The sequence below is a fragment of the Paroedura picta genome, chromosome 8 (assembly GCF_049243985.1).
Source record: "Paroedura picta isolate Pp20150507F chromosome 8, Ppicta_v3.0, whole genome shotgun sequence".
Taxonomy (NCBI): domain Eukaryota; kingdom Metazoa; phylum Chordata; class Lepidosauria; order Squamata; family Gekkonidae; genus Paroedura; species Paroedura picta.
The window spans coordinates 66,381,800-66,400,687 of record NC_135376.1 but is presented as its reverse complement, the minus strand read 5'-3'; the positions used below and the strand labels follow the sequence as shown (position 1 = coordinate 66,400,687).

At 41.4% G+C, this 18,888-nt stretch overlaps 1 protein-coding gene across 20 annotated transcripts in view; it reads right to left on the bottom strand.

Moving 5' to 3' along the window:
* The window catches only part of JAKMIP3 (Janus kinase and microtubule interacting protein 3), a 144,257-nt gene that overhangs the window by 31,757 nt on the left and 93,612 nt on the right, over positions 1-18,888 (bottom strand). For 7 of the 20 annotated variants that reach the window (XM_077350141.1, XM_077350143.1, XM_077350145.1 and 4 more), the window contains 9 exons: positions 17,648-17,746; positions 17,485-17,544; positions 13,541-13,606; positions 12,809-12,877; positions 12,637-12,714; positions 8,960-9,163; positions 7,628-7,693; positions 5,037-5,078; positions 2,417-3,568 (listed from right to left, as the gene is read on the bottom strand). In XM_077350141.1, coding sequence (XP_077206256.1) covers positions 3,446-3,568; positions 5,037-5,078; positions 7,628-7,693; positions 8,960-9,163; positions 12,637-12,714; positions 12,809-12,877; positions 13,541-13,606; positions 17,485-17,544; positions 17,648-17,746 — 807 coding nt within the window. In that variant the 3' untranslated portion in view covers positions 2,417-3,445. Of the gene's footprint in view, positions 1-2,416; positions 3,569-5,036; positions 5,110-7,627; positions 7,694-8,959; positions 9,164-12,636; positions 12,715-12,808; positions 12,878-13,540; positions 13,607-17,484; positions 17,545-17,647; positions 17,747-18,888 lie in introns of those variants that run through there. The other 13 variants (XM_077350149.1, XM_077350151.1, XM_077350162.1 and 10 more) reach the window with 3 other exon arrangements.

The window sequence follows — 18,888 nt, the reverse complement described above, 5'->3', positions numbered from 1 at the left end:
AAAAAAACTGTGCTTAAAGGGAAAGGGGCTTTTCGGGAGCTTGATAACAACCACCCATTGGCTGTTTGTTTGATTGACGGCCAGGGGCGGGACCAAGCACAGAAAAAATCGCTTCCTTTCGCGATTTTTGCGAGACCGGAAACCTGTGGGAAACGAATGAAACGCTACTGGATTCCACTAAAAAAGCAGGTATGCGTAACACTGAGATTGCACTTTTAAAAATAGCATTTATGCTTTGTGGAACCAATTGGCAACATTGGTCCTTGTACGGAAACACCCTGTGGCTCTCCAGATGTCCGTGGACCCCGCTCTATGGCATTGTCATTCAATTATTCTGAAATGAGTATGACACGAGTATGAGTATTCCATTTCACCTGCTCTTCTCCCTCCTTCTTTAATCCACCACAATTTGATAACAGGCAGTTATGGCTCATGCAGCAACTTCATATACACATCACAGCTCAAGTCTTCTATGGCAGCAAACTGACTGAGCCATTTCACCTTGACAAAGAGGTTATGCAGGGCTACCTTCTGCCCCACTAGATCCTGCAAGCAGAAATTTCTACATTTGCAGAAGACCACTGGAGGATCTAAGCGAAAGAAACAGACACACAAAAAAGTCACACAATTCTTAATTAACTTGTAAAATGCACTGCCACAAAACTAGATTCTAGCCACTAGATTTGATGATTTTAAAAGGGGACCTGGCAACTTCATGGACAGAAAAGATCTGGCAACACCTATGGTCAGCCACAATGGCAACACTGAATCCCCAACAGCAGTGGCCAGAAGAAAAACAATACACTGCTGCATTAATGCCTTGTTCTAAGAACATTCAGCTTACAATGTGGCTTATGATCAGATGGGGTTTGAGAGGTTTATTTCATCCACACCAGAGGTCCTACTGATCAAAATAACATTCTTTTAGAACATATAGTTTTATATTGAGATATAGCTAGTAGCTAGTATTAATTCAAACTTTCTTCATTAAAATCTTAATTGACAGCAAACCTGGCATATAGTAGCTTCCAAACTCGCTTAAAAAACTAAGTGACTCCTGGCAGCAAGACTGTTCTATGCTAAAAAATGGAAAAGTTAGAGATTACCCACAATGGAAGAATGATTGATCAAAATGATGGAATTTGGCAAAGATGGTCAAACTCACTTCCCTAACTGGAGAAAAGATAAACTCTGTATTTGTTGCTAATTAGAAACCTCCTATAGACTTTTTGCATGATATGAAGAAAAATGAACTGACAGTATCTGGGTGTGAGGATTAAGAGGGAAAGAAAGCTTATAAAAAATGACATTATTTTTTATATATACTATAGTGTAACTCATAAGGAATTTGGTTTATATTTGTTGTACATAAAATCAAAAGCCTCTTCTAATGTATTTCCCTTTCTCTTCCCTCTCCTGAGCCTTCGGGGAGGGCGGTATATAAATCTAAATAAATAAATAAATAATATCTCTTTTGTTATGTTTTGAAACCTTAAATATAAGCTATTTAAAAACAAGGTGACTCCTCTAACAATATTATTTGAAAGAAAGTATTTATATTTTGGCTGGAGCGCCCCCGTGTGGATAATGCCATACTTGGGGACTGTAGGGCTGTAATAAAATGAAATTCCATGTTATACATATGTTATGTGGAAGCGAGCTAGTTAGTTTTGCTGGAAAACACCCTGCCAAGTAATGATGCAATGGATGACAGCTGATGTGAATGCTCTGCTGATATTCAATATTATCAAAAGTTTAAGAGTCTCTGTTATCTCTTTTATTTACACTTGGACTCTGCAGAACGGCCTCTAGATTGTATTCTGTTTTCAGTGCTTTTGTCAGTGGCAAAAAGAGTCTGTTCTTGTTAATCATTTGAAAATATAATTAGGCTAACACTCTTCTGTTATGGAGAGTCAAGGCAAGGGGAACCCTCTTGAGCCTAAAGGGGGAATTAGAGGGTTGCTATGATGGGGGGAATCAGTGAAAATTCCTCCCCCTTCCACATGGAGACCTTTTTGACGGGATCCAAGCTATAAGGTCACTCCCAACGACTACATTTCCTGAACAGAAAAGCTTTTCTCTGGTGCAAGGGGCTTATTTACTAGCACTAGTGGCACATTCAGTGTAATCAGTCACTGAAGCAGTAGGTGCAAACTTAAATGGACTCCGGGGAATGGTAGAGGACAGGAAGGCCTGGAGGATCATTGTTCATGGGGTTGCGATGGGTCGGACACGACTTTGCACCTAGCAACAACAAAGTGGCACATGCCTCTTTGTGCCAGAGTAAATCTCCAGTGTTAATGTATAGGATCCAACATATTGTCTTTAAACAATCTCCACTATTGTATTATTCTGTGTAAAGAACATAGCATCAGAATGTTTATGAGTTGAATACATGAAAAGACCAGCTTCTCACCTTTGTGTAACTCCTTGAGCTTCACAAGCATGCTGACTCCACCAGAAGGTCTCTTATTCTCTTCTTGTCCCAGCATTTAATTACATCAGCTTGGGAAAATTATATATATGTCTTTCCATCAATAAATCCTCATTTATCATTCAGGTACTTCTCCCTTGTCTTGTTCGTGGCTTCTTCATTTACAGATGACATTAAAAACATTTCAGTCCAACAGAAATTTCCACATGATGCTTGTGCTTTCTCAGTGTCATAAACTAGTCTTGTGGGCAATACTTCCGTTTTCAGGACTGGAGGTACTTTTCCTTCATTTGTCTTTTCACTTTTGCTTCAAACTTCAAGATTTTCCTTGATATTTTAAAATCTCAAAATTGAAATGCTTTAGACTTTTCGGGATTGTGCCATTCTTCTTCTCCTAGCACCCCAACAAGTGTTAGTGAAAATTTTAGAACAAAACAAAAGATAAGCACTTTACATTGGCCAGGGATAGCAAAAGCCTTTGTTAAAACCAGCATTGTGAAAAGGGAATGTGTTTCTCCCAATGGTTGCTGCTAATCTAATTGCATCTACTTCCACTTTTTCACTGTCAGAAACATACTAAGGAATGCACTTCTTGTCATTTGTCCAGTGGATCATGTTTCCCCCATTGATTATGGAACTCTTCATTCGTGATGTGTTTTTAAACAACTATGAAGAACAGTACAGAGGACTGATGTACAAAACAGAGTATGTTCACTTCTTTACAGAAGCAGCTTTCTGCCTGCTTAGCAGGAAATCAGAATATATTCACTTCATCAGAATGAATTTACTGCTTTTTACATAAAGCTGAAATTGTTGTGAGCAGCAAAACTGAGGCTTCCTTATAGGGAGGCAGCAATCGTCCATAATTTTTTGGCTTTCTTCTTTGACAGTTATAATACTAGTTTGTAAAAAGTTATAGTTACACTTGCCAGAAGATCACTTCAAAATAGAATTCTCCATGAGTCCTTATCGTCTTTATAAAAAAAGATCAACAGATTAGATCTTCAGTCTTTAATGACAAAATACAGTATTGTAGACTAGTTTCGTGAAATGGAAATGTCTGCTTTCCCCCTCATTGTGGCACCCATTGTTAAGTTGTTCCATGGAAGAAGAATTTCTAGCATTCTCTGTAGGCTGAAAGAGGATATATAAAAGAAACTTGTTATTAAAGTGCACAGTATATTATTGGTCATGTTAATAAGGTTATCTTCCAGAGCAGAGGTGGCCAAATTGCAGCTTTCTTGATGTCCATTACCATGAGCCCCTGCCAACTGGAGAACCACAGTTTGGCTACCCCTGTTCTAGCGGGTACATACACATTGAAGAAAACAGTGTGACAAAGAGAAAGGGTGGATGATAGTCATCTGCACTTCCTTCTTTCCTGTGTAAAGGTAGTTACATTGTAGCTGAAAAGGATCCTACAGGATCAGGGCAGACAAGGGGTTTAGAGGAACTTTACTACATGATACACATTCCACAGGTCAGTTCCATATTTGCCACAAGTAGTATTATTCAGATATGTGCTTGCAAGTTCTCCATTGGGAACTCAATCTCCAGATGCACAGGGCCTGATTTGGGTGAGGATCACATATGTGGGGAGAGGTTGCTTACACCTCTTCCTGTGTTATTTTCCTGTCTCCAAATGTTCCCAGGGGAGCATTATTTCTTTCCGCTGTGAAAACCTTTGTGTACCTCATTAGAACATGTGGATCCCACCGCCCAACAGACCAAAATGAGAGCCTAGATTTACCAGGCCTCAGAACCCTGACAGAACTGGCAAAACTTCAGGTCTGCTGGGATGGAGCCTGTGACAACCCCTGACTGAGGGGAGGGAGACGTTTCCAAGAGAAACACAGGGGAGTCTGAGGGCATAGGTGTGAGCATTTCTTTTGAGGGGGGGAACTTTCCCCTTCTGCCAAATAGTTGGCTGAAAGGGAAGCCACAGAAAAGCCCCGTCTCACTTAAAATACCACTCTGGCAGGGGGCTAGACACAGCCAAGCCATGTGTATTTCTTCTTTGCAACTCTCTGCATATTTGAGGCCACTGCACAACGTTATTCTGCAGATGAAACTGGATGCTGTTGCGGAGGTTCTTTTGTCTCCTGTTTCATCTGCACAACAACCCTGTGCAGTAGGCCTCAAGTCTTTCAATTCAACAACAACCTGTGTGGGAGGCCTGTGTGTATCTCCACACCAATGCCCTCATTTGCCACCATGCCACCACAACCTTCCACACAACACACACATTCAACCCCATGCCCTTATAGACTGGACAACTCCTCCCCTTCCTCTTCCCACTGCCAAGCTCTAGCGCCTGTTGTATTCTTGGATACAACAGCTTTGCCCCTAGTATATTATAAGCAATTAGCATTATTTTGTTGGTTCCCTTTTGGTTTGGAAATATTTAAATGAGTCATGAATTAGGTTTATTTTCCTCCTGGAGCTTCAAATCTAAAGGCAAAAGGCCATCAGCTTGTCCACAATGAATAACACCACTCTGCTCTTGGGACTTTGAAGTACTTTGATGAGGTCATTATCAAACAGCATTAGGGAAGAGCTGGAAGCAGAATAAAAACAGGTACTTGGTGAATAGGTTACTTACCTTTTGCAGGTGAATGGAGATACTATGACCAAAGAATGAAAGCTAAAGAGAAAAATAAAAACAAAAATAAAAACTGAAAAAAGGAGAACAGGGGAAAGGGAAAGGAAAAAGAGAGAAAAAAGGATTTATAGAGAATTTAGTACAGAACAAGCAATGACTCAAGTCAAGAGAGAAGAATAACAGCAGAGAGAAAACACAAATTATCTTTCAAATTTACCTGCATTGCCTAATATTTCATGTGTATTAATAATATTCTTGTTTGTAACTCAAATTGGAGGCAAAATATTTGAACAGACAAGCTCAATGAATTTTAGAGCCCCAATTGTTCTACATTTGATAATTAAACTTTACTAGAATAGTAAAATCTGTTTATTGTTTCTCTTATCCTTTTACATACATGAATATGATCTGGCGCAACCTTCCTTACTTTCCCAGTGACTTGAAAACTTCAGTAACCTGCATTCTGAAGCCTTTTTAAAACCTGTGTCTTGAAAGGGAGAATTATTCCCCAGTAGTAATGCCACGAGGACAGCCCTGTTAGTCTGAAAGGAACAAAAAAATAAACCAAAGCCTTGTGTTATCTTAAAAACAAACCATTTTTTATTCTAGCATATGTTTCTGTGGACTAGAGCAGTGGTCCCCAACCCGTGGTCCGCAGCCCGAGAGCCGAAGCAGCTGATTAGCTTTCGGCCCCGCAAGCTTCTTGCTGCAGGGGGTGGGGAGAGGGAAGCGCGACCACCGGCACGCCGCTGGCGCAAACACGCATGGGCAGACCTGTTGCGCATGCACATTTGCCCCCGGCATGGGCGCAATTTCGCGCGGCAGTTTCGCACATGCACGATTGTGCCCCCACCGGGAGTGCAAACGTGCATGCACGGCAGCCTCGCACGTGTATGCACGTGCGAAACAGCTGCACATGCACATTTGCACCCCCAGTGCACGCAAACGCAACATGTCTGCTTCGCCCTCTCCCCCACCCTTTGGCAATGGGCCACAACCTGGAAAATGTTGCAGTCCGCTGGACTAGAGTCTATTTCTATAGATGTTTGTAGATTCCTGTAAAAGGGTTTCAAGTAAAACGTAACAAAGGCCGATTCCACATGAGTGGTAAAGGTTGGGGTGTCATAGGGCTAATCCCTGTGTCCATATGATAACAATGCCAGGCTGCCACCCTGTCAGGCCTGGTATGGATTGGGCCCCAGAAGCCCCATGCTATAGCAGTTGGCACTGCAGGAGCCCACGGCCTACAGATGCCTAAAGGTGACAAAAAATGCTCTGGATGGCTTCACAGTGCATCCTGGCACCACAGGGCAAATCAGGGCATTGTTTGTGTAGTGTGCAGGATGTTCTACTTCATAGAACACAATCCCCCATCCAGTACACTACAACACCTCCCCCCCACCCCCACCCCCTATGTGGTGGAACCTATCTGCCACCACCGCATTTCCTTGGGGGAACTTTCTTTCAGCGTAACACCAGGAGATGATCTGGCACTGGATTGTATCCCCTGTTGGGGCTCCATACGCTCCGGAACTTGCAGCTTCACAGCACTGTACCAGCAGCAGTCCAGAATGGTGCTGCTAGTGCAGAATCACCCATAGAGTGCATACTTCCATGTTATGCAAGATAAAGATGTCTTTACATGTGATGTTTTATCTTTCTGTCAGATGATGACAACCTTCTTATGCAACCTCAGCTCTGTGGCTTTCAGCCTACAATTTGAGGACAGAAGCTGGCCATCTCTGCCTAGTTTGCTAAAGAAAACAACTAGCTCCTCTTGCTGTAATCTTAACTAAACAGTATTTGGGAGGTTACATATCCCCAGTGTTTTTTTATACTCACGTACCAGCTACACGTGTACTGATTAGGGATGCCCCCCCCCCCACAAGGGGTATTTTTTTGTTTCAGGTCTATTGAGTCAGTTAGTCACTTTCTCTCATCCTGACTTACCCCACATGGCTGTGGTAAGGATAAAGAATTAGGAAGAGAGAACTAGGTACAGTCACAAAATTGTCACAATGAGCCATACAACAATCAGCCTGCTAGGTAAAAAGGGCAAGGTAGTCTACAAGTTAATCCCATTATTGCATTACTGTTTCCTGGTTGTTGTCTTGGCAGATGTCAAATGTAGTTCAGGTAAGCATTTCTATTGCAAAACATCAATTTGGAGAAAGCATAACTTTTCAAGCTCTTTACTATAATTTGTTTTTATTCAATAATGATGTCCCTAAAATAATTTCATTCTAGTTTATATAATAAAAAGCACTGTCAAAATATTTACCATACCAAACCAGCTTGACTTCAGAGATCCCCAATTCCAAAGTAGTTTATAGGGCTATTATAAGCAGTGTTATACCCTTCTATTGAATTCAGTACTTTTAGAAGAGTAGGATTATACTGTAAGCAACCCTCCTTTCTCCACAGGAGTACAGAAATGTATTTATGAGTTCAGTAGTCATTTCTATATTATCTAGAGTGACCTGAATGAAATGAAAGTGTCTTAAGCTTAAAATTTATGAATTTGATGGCTACATCATCCATCTTGAACATACCTTCTTGCATCATTAAAGTTTCTCAATACTCTTACCTACCTTTTCTTCTAATTCTTTTATTTGTCTTTTTTGGCCTTCAATTCTTTCTTCTAACTCCTTAATCCTCTGTGAAAATGAAACACTCTGTGAATACAATTTCTTACCAAAAAAAAAGAAAAAGAAAAAAAAAACATCAAGATTTAAGTGGAGCTGTGAGATTTCTTTACTTCTCTGATTTGCACAAAATTTGGATGGTGCTTTAGGTCTTTGTGGTGACTTTCTTTCACAGTAGGGTGACATTTTACAACCAAACAACAGTAAGTATTATTTGGACAACAAATCATTTGGAATCTTGTGATCCTGACTTGGGGACACTCCATAACATTCAGGTGTCTTTAATGCTACCCCAAATGTGACCAAAGTCACGTATCGCTCCAACCACACAAAAGCAATTTTGGTAATACATATGCATTATGGGCATGAATTAATGGATCATCTCTCTGTAAAAAGGTAAAGGTATCCCCTGTGCAAGCACTGGGTCATGTCTGATCCTTGGGGCATTTTCTTGTCAGACTCAGTACAAGGTGGTTTGCCAGTGCCTTCCCCAGTCAGTACTGTTTACCCCCCAGCAAGCTGGGTACTCATTTTACCAACCTCAGAAGAATGGAAGGCTGAGTCAACCTTACTGAAGTGGAATTTCCCTCTCTTATCTGAGAGCTATTAAAAGTGGAACGATAGCTGCCAAGAACTCAGAGCTACTGTCCAAATGTGCATTGAGTTCAGATATACATTCTTCTCTTCAAACCATGTCATTGGCTGTTGCTGGAAGTGGCAGGGAAATACATATTGTAATGACATCAGGAGATGGAGTCAGTTGTTGGCAGGAGTACATCATGATACATATGTATATCCAAAGACTCAATTATACCTACTGTGGGAATCCATACAAGCTGTCAGAGAGTGCTAGCTGACCACCCAAGAAACACTGGTCAAGAAACATAGGAGTGTTTCTTTGGCCTGGTGATTAGTATGACTTTAGCCAGGATATCCAAGAATTGTCTGGCAACCAGGCAAGGGATGTTTGTAGGTAGGATTTGCCATTGCTTGCCTCCATGTCATGACTCCTAGTGTTCCTTGGAGGTCTCCCATCCAGGGTTGGCCCTGCTTAGATTCTGAGTTCTGATGGGCTTGGACTTGCCTGGGCTATCCAGGTCAGGTTGGCCTGGCAATGCCACAACTACTTCCTTGTGCCAAGACTCATTGACAACTTACTTAAAATGATAATGCAGCAGAAACTTAGGCAACACTAAAACCAATTGTTCATATTTCTCTCACACATTTAAATCTGAATGAGCAGTTTTCTCAATAGCCTATCCTTGTATTGCTGCATACCTGTTGTGCATGCTGAATGAGCTCCATTCTTTCCCGGAGAATCTGGGCATCCCTTTCTCGGAGTTCACTCATAACCTGCCGCTTCCATTGTTCCACAGCATTCTTCAACTTCTCTCTCTCCTCTTCTGAGAGTATTTCTAACATTTTGGCTCCTGCTTCCTGCTGTAGGGCATCATACAGCATGGCTTCTAATTCCAGAATGTGCTAAAAAGGAATAAGGAAATTATACACTGACATCAGACATCTGGCTCAGATATTTTGGCAATATTTGCTTTGCAGTTTCTTTTTCAATATGTCTGGCATGAGCCATCTGAAGTTCTGGGAATTTAAAGAGAAGCTTCACGTGAATTCAAAGTTTGGAGTATTCTAACCAAGTTTGCATTTCACCTAAAGTTCCCCAGAATTTTTTGAATTGGCAGCCTAAAATGTTCCTTTCACTCTGGAGGGTACCTACTGCATCCTAGATTACACAAGAATAGGAACTCCGTGTTTCTTGATCCAGGACAGTGTTCCACAGTGCTCTGAGTCCACCACATGGTAGTTCAGAACCAGAGGGACAAAAGCAAGTTCTAGGAGGAAGTTAATTCTGTTGTTGCTGTAATTGTATGCAAAGAAGGAACCTCGCTATTAAGCTCTGCAGCTGATTAAACCTCTGCTGCTTCCTGACAGCCCCTGATCAGAAGGACAGCATCCAGAACATACATAGACAAGGTACATTGCTAAGCTTCTAGGGTTCAGTTTATTCACAAGGAACCACGTCGCACCACTGAATTTATGCAATGACATCAGTTACAAGTTGGAAGCTTGATTCCCACAAGGCTTCTGCTTCTGCATGACCGCTTACTGCAGAACACATTCATGTGCAAACATTTGGCAGTATGAACTAACTTTGCTATGGTTTCGTGTGCTGAAGTGTGAGAAAGGAATAATTTATACTGAGATTTTTTTCAGATCTGATCAGTTCTTGCCACAAACCAGCCTCAGGCTAAGATTCAGACAATGGAAGACTCTGTCTTAAAGCCCCAATTTAGCCCACTGCTTTAAAAAGTGTCTTCCAAATTACCCGTATTCTCTCAGTACAGTTTATGTGTAGAATTTTATTCTAGATTCTCTGGTAGGATTATGTGTCTTCTATGGTACGTGATCAGTTGCATTAAGGAATTGCAGCCTCCTTGAATCACTGAGAAAGGCAAAGTATAAATATTTATATAAATGAATTCTATGAATTGTATTGAGTAATGGAACTAGATTTTGCCCAGACCAAACCTGTATGTTACTTATGGGGGGGGGGGCACACAGGGTGGCAGGTGCCAAGAACAAACACACTTTTTCTTAAGCATTTCACTGTGGCAGGAAAAGTGCTAGAAAATATGGGGCTAATTGCATTATATATCCTAAATTCAGCTTCTGTTTCAATATCCTATCGATTAGCAATGTTCTCAAGAGTAAGACCACCACAATATACAGCACAGTATTTAAAAATCCACGGGAGGGTATGAAATATCATGGGCTAATGGAGCTTATTAAAATAAATACAGAGTATTGAGTTATAGAAGGTAGGGGGAAAAGTTGTATTTACTCAACCCCCCCCCCCCATTATTTTGACCCCAATTTTTACCAAAATATAAAGCAAAACCTTCAAGACCCTGGAAATGGGCAGTTGAAGCTTTTCACTGTATGGGGGTAAATAATAGTAATATCATTAAGTTCCTGTCAATGAGAGAAGACACTTTTTCTCCAGGCATTTGGCAGCCTTACTTACTTGTTAGGCTTTTCTAAACAGACAACCCACCAGTAATGGCCATATTACTCTGTCAGGGGGCACATACACAACAGGGACAGCTTGTATGCAAAGGGAATAAAGGCCCCTGCTGACTCCCAGACAAGCTCCTTTCTCTCATTTTTAAAGGTGGGTGAGACTCTGTTTGATGTGGAAAGATTTCTACATGTTGGCCAGTTCTGGGAATAATATCTAGAATGTTACGGACATTGTTACGCCCCTGAAAATGCTGCAATCTGTTTCGTGTGCATTAGGCAGTCTGCAGGGACCTATCATTCCATAAACCATTTCATAATTCATGGTGTTTTATTATGTATAGAGTTGTTCACAATAGTGAACTGATGATAAGCTCTAAGCACTGGCAAGATGGTGTCCTCAGGGTTAAATGGCTATATTTGGGACCTTGGATAATGCATTAAGCACTGACTCCTAAGATCTGCCATGCTAAAACTACAATTGTCATCTGCCTGTCATTATAATTTCATATCCAGGCTTTAGGGGAAATTTTTTTTCTTTTACTGTTTATGTTTGTGTAGGGCATTTTCAGTTAGGGATTCAAATCCATGTGGGTTTTTTGGGCTATGGTGCCCAAATGGGGAATCTATTGAAGGGTTTCTGGGGCAGCTGATCATAAAGATAACAGCACCACTGTAAGCATAGAACATAGTCCTCCCACTCATCTAAAGATTCTAACAGCTTCAAGCAAGTTAGACTAGTTGGTTTGATTTTACAGATCCCAAAACAGACCCCTCTTGGAGCTTGTTCAGAATTGGTCAAAACCCTCATTCTCATCCCAATTGATTCTACTTTCAGAAGATTCTGCAGTTCATTTAACAAACAGCAGATGGCCACTTCTTGTGGAAGATTTAATTTCCCTAACCTTCAGACATACACATTCAGGAGAGTAGCTGTGTTGGTCTGAAGCAGCAGAACAAAGTCTGAGTCTAGTGGCAACTTTAAGTTTTATTGAAGGCATAAGCTTTCATGTGCCAGCACACATCTTCATTCATGAGCTAATACCTCAAATAAAACTTTCTTGGTCTTAAAGTGGACTCAAACTTTGTCCTGTTTCAGTCATAGATATCCCATATAACGCCCCCCTCCCCAGAGCTTTAAGACCCTCGGATCAACATCTTCTTAGAGTCCCCAACCTGAAGGAGGTGAAACCAACTGGTCCTGGCCCCAGGCTAATGGGACACTCTCCTTAATTAGTTTCTCAGGGCCTGTAAGATGGAGTTGTTTCATCAGGCTTATGGTCAAGGCCTGAAATAACATCCACCAAGGAGGCTGATCTCACTTCTGGAAGGAGGAGGAAACTCAGAAGATCAGCTCCTGCCAAAGGACTCCCCTGTCTGGGACTTTTAGGCAGAGGGTTTTTTTTTTTGGTAGTAAATGGAATATTTTTAACTGTGTATGCTGATCTTAATCTTGATAACCACTATTTGGAAGAGTGGGTTAGAAATAAAAATAAATTGTTATTATTGAAAAATACTGTTTTGTTGAATACAAAATGGCCCCTCCATCCACTTATTCATCTTTCTCTGATGTTACATTAAGCAGCTAAAACGAACCTCTTATTTCATGTTAATTTAACATAAATATTTGCCAGTTATAGTCGTGTGTGTGTGTGTGTGTGTGTGTGTCTGTCTCAAATGCATTTCTTTGCATTCATGGAAATAGCGGAAATAGCGGAAGGAAAATAGTGAAAGGAAAAATATTTATTTTCTTTCTGAAATAAATAGATACTAATCATATATACTATGATGCCAATAGTCTTCCAGCTTAGCCAGTCTACCCTAGACTACCATGAAGTGTATCCAATCACGCCTGGCCTCACGTTCGGGTCCTGGGTGTGGGATAACTACCAGTATGGTGCCCATAAACATATTTGTCTTACCTTATGTGCTTGATCCAGAGACTGCTTCCTGAAATCAAGTTCATCGTCCAGATATCCCTTTTGCTTACTAAATAGTTCCTAACGAAAGAATGAGTTTTACTTAGTACCCGTTGTATCATCATGTGACTGCTATGATAGCTGTCTTCTATGGTCTGATGAATTCCTACATTACCTTTTCATTCTCCAAGTCTAGCATCTTCTGCTGTAGGGCCGATTCTGTCACTTCTATCTGCTGCAGCCACTGCACATAGGGGAGGTTGAAAGATAAAGTTTTGACACTTGACAAAACAGACATATTTTCCACTCTCCTTTACTACTGCCCTCATATAAAGACCATTAGACACAAAGCTAGAATCGAGTCTACTAGCATCTTAGAGAGACCAACAAGACTTTTTGGGCATAAGTTTTAGTGAGTAAAAGTTCCCTTCATCAGACTTGAATCTGACTGTTCTAATGCAGAACAACTACCTTCTGAAACTAACTCCAATATATCAGTACCTTATGTGAACTAAGAGCATTTTCTAAACCAGGCAATCTTCCCCCTCTGACCATGTACAGCATTCCTTGATCCAGAAAAGCTAATTTACCCTCTGGATTTGGATCCTGCACATGTGCAAGGCTGCTGCATAAAGCGCTTAGGCATTCAAAATAGCCCCCATTTAGTAGCCACTGATGCTCCCAGAGAACACCTTTGAAACAAAGCAAATAAAACAATTTGTGGAAGTTATTATGTGGTGTATACTGTAGGCTACTGCTTAGAGTAATGTCCAAAAGCTGATCTGAGCAAGAGGAAAAAGCCAAGCAGAATTCACACTACCAGTCTCCCATTCAAAATAATGGGGTTATGCTAACGAACATGGTCACCGTATCCCCCTCAAAGAAGGGGAAAAATTGGGGTCATTACCTTTTCTGCCAGTGTCAGAACTGTCCTTGCCTGGATTACAATAACTTGCTCCTCATTTGTCAAGTTCTGCAGCAAGAGCAGAATAAAATTATCAGACCGAATGACTTCATCGTTTTACTTTCTGAGACTGTTCTTCCACTGGAAAATTTCTAACAATCCCAAAAGTAGTATTTTCCTGCTTACGTTTTTGTGGTGGCTGTTTACAATACTTGGTGTCCACAACCCAGTTCACACTTAAGCCCACTGATTTCAGTGAGGCCGAGACAACTTAAATCTATATTGGATTGTGCAAAGGTAATCCTTATTCTTCATTGTCTTTTTGGGAAAAAAGGGTACACAAATATCGGGCCTCTCAAAATTTAATTGTTGTGTTTTCTTCCACAAGCACAAATGGAGACATGGGAGGGGATAGGATTTCGTCATGCTTTGCTCATGGATGCAGAAAATATACAAAGATAACAAAGCTGGGGACTGCTAAAAGTTATCTCAATTTTTTGGGATAAAAGATAGACATGTTGGTAATGTGAACGTGTGCACTGATTGGCAGAAGAATTAATACTACATATTTGGATAGTTCTGCGTATGTGTGTGCTGTCAAGTATGGCAACCTTGTAGGGTTTTCAGAGCAAGAGGCTGACTGAGGTAGTTTGCCATTGCCTTCTTCCGTGTAGTAAATCTGGCCTTCCTTGGTGGGCTACCATTCAAGTACTAACCCAGGCAGTCCCTGTTTGTTATAAAATGTGACAAGATTGCCCTAGCCTGCTGGTCTGTCCAGCATTCATGTCGAGTATTATTCTAATCCCTTCAGTTTCCTACATTGCTGAATTTTATTGTAGTGCTTCCTCCCTATTAAATAGTGCCCATTGATTATGCACCTTCTATGGTTATATCCATGACTATATCCTATGGATATTCTAGGGTTATATCCATGTCTGGCATTCAATGGTGTAACTACTATATTTTGCACCTGGGGCAAGCAGATGGGTAGTGCTTGTTGATGCAGGTTGAGGTCTCTGCAGAGAAATGTCAGCCTGCGAACTGGCCACTCTCCATGGTGCCTGATGTCCCACTGCCCCCCCACCAAGGAGTGGCAGCAGAGGGGTTGGCCACCAGGAATGTGGGACTGGCAGCCATTGGAAAGATACCCACACCAGTGTCTGCACCAGAGGGAAGGTCATGGGGGTTTGTGCCAGGTGGCCATTGTCTGTGCCCAGACTCAAGTCCATGGCTTCAGGCAACCTGTGGCTGGCATGTGCACTGCTGAGCCATCCTCTGCCTGCTGGGGCAGGTATCACTAAGATCAGGACAATCAGGGCTGTGGTTCCCACTGCCCATGGGGGCCTGATGGAGCCCAGTATGCCCCAATCAAGTATGGTGCCCAGGGTGTGAGAACTGGTCACCAGACCCAAGAATGCCATTGCCAGCTTTGTGACTAGATGAATTGTGATGTTTTCACTTGTTTTGAGACCATGTATGAATTGGTCCAAGGAATCTTCAGCAACTTGCATTGGGAGGCTTCAAGCTCAACCCGTCAAAAATGATTGACATCAACAGTACATGTTAATTATAACCAAGTTGCACACCATTACTTTCTATGGTTTCTAGTTAAGGCTACATTTTGCTAATATGTGTCCATTATATATAAGCAACTAAATGGCTCTCAGTCTCCTCTTAATGGTGCTTCTATATCATGATTTACTTCCATGAAAAATTGTGCTTTTATTACCCTGTATGAACCCTTGTAGCTTCTATTTCTGCTCATTCTTTTAGCACTTCAGTTCATACCACCAACATACAACCCCATGCATTGGGGTTCTTTACCTATGATTTCCCATTCTGCAGTGGCAAAATGTTCCAACAGATACTCTGAGAGATATGGAGAGACTATGAGAGATCACTACTCTGTGTCTCTTTACTTCCTTCTCATAGCATCTGGGTAAACACAATACATAATATAATGTCTATCTTTGTTGATAGTGCATGATACCAGAAGGGGACCAAGCAATAATGTAACATAACATGTTGTGTTTATCTTGACATTATGAAGGGGAAAGAGAAAAGCTGCTAGTTCTTTTGTGATGCCAGAACTACAGTTTTCTACATTTTTCTTCTGGAGAAAGCACTAACCAAACTTACAAGCATGTTATGTAAAAGATAACAAATAACAAAGACATATTTAAAGTTACATTGACTTCAGTATGAGAACGTTAAGCTCATTTTCAACTTGACCACTGTTCCCTCTGAGCTGTGTGCATGAGCAGCCACTCATGAAGAAGAAGAGTTGGTTCTTATATGCTGCTTTTCTCTACCTGAAGGAGTCTCAAAGCGGCTTACATTTGCCTTCCCTTTCGTCTCCCCACAACAGACACCCTGTGAGGGAGGTGATGCTGAGAGAGCCCTGATATCACTGCTCAGTCAGAACAGCTTTATCAGTGCTGTGGCAAGTCCAAAGTCACCCAGCTACTTGCATGTGGGGGAACACAAAATCAAACCTGGCTCGCCAGATTAGAAGTCCACACTCCTAACCACTACACCAAGCTGGCTCTTAACACAGAAATCCCCACCCAGCAGCTCTCTGGAGCCTTGCAGAATCTTGCAATATCCGTTGCCCATTTTATGATTACAGCAGTAGAGAAAAATGAGCCTCTTGTGGCACAGAGTGGTAAGGCAGCCGTCTGAAAGCTTTGCCCATGAGGCTGGGAGTTCAATCCCAGCAGCCAGCTCAAGGTTGACTCAGCCTTCCATCCTTCCGAGGTCGGTAAAATGAGTACCCAGCTTGCTGGGGGGTAAACGGTAATGACTGGGGAAGGCACTGGCAAACCACCCCGTATTGAGTCTGCCATGAAAACGCTAGAGGGCGTCACCCCAAGGGTCAGACATGACTCAGTGCTTGCACAGGGGATACCTTTACCTTTACCTTAGTAGAGAAAAGCAGCTTATAAGAACCAACTATTCTTCTTCTTCTATATTCTGCTCAGAATATGAACTGCTCCACTCAGATGTGGGAAAAGATTAGAGGGAACATTAAACTTGACTTTGAAACCTGAGTGTGTATGTGATTGTACCCAAACAATTCAACAGTATTCACTTGTAAGTTGAGGGCCCAGACAGAGCAATCACAGTTCTGCAGGGCTGCAAGACGGAATTCTTCCGCCAGGCATTTGGCCAAGCCAAGGAAGATCAGGTCCCTCGCTGCAGAAGCCCCCCTGTGCCAAACATCTGGTCAGGGACTCCCTCTCCCAAGGGTGGTAGTGTGTCATTGTCATTGGGCGTGGAGAGGGGTGGGGAGGCTATAGATTGTTTTTTGCCGTCAATACTGTAATTTGCCATTAATACTGTCGTCAATGTTGTAATATTATGTGTTTTTATGGATTTTTAATGTAAACGGCCATGAGCTGGCAGGGTCCAGGAGCAGTGGTCAACAAAACCAAATATAAATAAGTAATAATAAAAAATTCAACTTTCAAAATAAGAATTTATTATTATTATTATTATTTATAGCCCGCCTCCCCCCGAAGGCTTGAGGCGGCTCACATAAAAACAAAAAACAGAAAAATATATATTATTTTTGTTCAAATGTTCATATGTAGTGCTTTTTCAAAATTTAGTTTAAATACCTGAAATCTATTGCATTAACAACTAAATTCCCAGAAGAGTTCAAGTACGTTTTTAAAAGGAAACAGGAAAGGATATAACAAGACTAGGAAGAAAACATGAGTGCGCATGCATTATGAAAAGGCAACTGTTAGAAAATAACTGCTGCGGCAACATCGAGACAGCCTGGAACACCCCTAACATGTCCTATATGCTAGTGGCATGCAAGCATCGGCTTAAAGCCTAACACTCTTAGTCCACTAGAAAATGCATGACAGTGTTAGATGCCAAATTGACAAGAGGACAGAATGTATTAACAGAAACATGCACAATTTATTAAAGGAACATACACTTACGGCGTTATCCCCTAAAATGTCCAATTTTTTCATCAACTCTGCTACTAGTATATCCTAACAAGAGAGAAGCATACAGGGAATGTAGTATCAGAACAAAGCATGACATCATTTTCAGAGGAAACAACATGAAGACATGAAGAATACTGGGAGTACTTACTGTCACACCTTCTGCCTCACAATACACTTGCAGGGGGCTCTTCCCCTCAGTAAAAGGGATGTGGTGAAAATTAATAGCTGGCGATCTTCTTTCTCTCTCCTGCAATCAAAGCAATTTTGCTTCATGGCTATTGTTTAACTAGCATCAGAGTCCCTCAGTTAAACCGTTGATGTTGTACAGGCTTTCAGTACATATTTGCAAAAGGCAATGCAATGATTGGCTGGTTGGAGTAGGCTTTTATTTCAATGACTGCATATACCCGTGTATAAACCGAGGAGGGCTTTTTCAGTGTGAAAAAAGGTGCTGAAAAAACTAGGCTTATACGCGGGTATATAGGGTATATGTATTTTAAACAAAATAAACCCAACAAACACTGTATGAGTGCTTGCCTAAGAAAAAAGGCAGTGAAAATATTTTAAATAAATAACCATGACCATCATCTTTCATTAGAATGGCTTAGCGGCTCTTGGAAATCCGTCAGCTCATGTTCATCTCACCTATCTTTTTCTCTGACTGGTGTGCATATGCGCTCAGGAAACAAGAATGGTCATAAGGCTTGAAAAGATTTTCCCATGATATAAGGCTCTGCAAAATGCCACCAGTCAGTAAATGGTTGAACAATTGGGTTGAACCTTTAGTTGTGATGTGGCATACAGTGACCATGGTAATGGTGTCATGCCTCAGCCACAAACTTTGAGCTTGCATCACTCCATTATCCCATTACTCAAGAATGAGGGAACACTGCTACATTCAGAACATCAGTAAATGCAAAAAAAAAAAAAGGATGCAGAAGAGATAGTAAAATCTCATCCCACGTTATGTTCAAAACTCCCCACCCAATAAATTAAAGTAAAATTTCAACTGACACCCAGTGACAGGTTGCTGTTGCCTCATAAAAGAAGCCACTGTGGTCACATTGGTGTACAATGCTCTCTGTACCATGCACAGCTGCCTATATAAAAACATAAGTGTCCTGCTGGATCAGACCAGAGTCCATCTAGTCCAGCATCCTGTCTCACGCAGTGGCCAACCAATTCCTCTAGAGGTCCAACTGCAGGGCATAGAGGCTGAGGTCTTTCCCTGATGTTGCCTCCAGGTACTGGGATTTAGAGATTTACTGCCTCTGAACATGGAGCTTCCCTGTATTCACCTTGACTAGCAGCCACTGATAGAATCAGTAAACAGACAAAGCTGTAGCCACTTGCCAAGATTCAGGGCAAGACAGATAGAATAAATGTGAG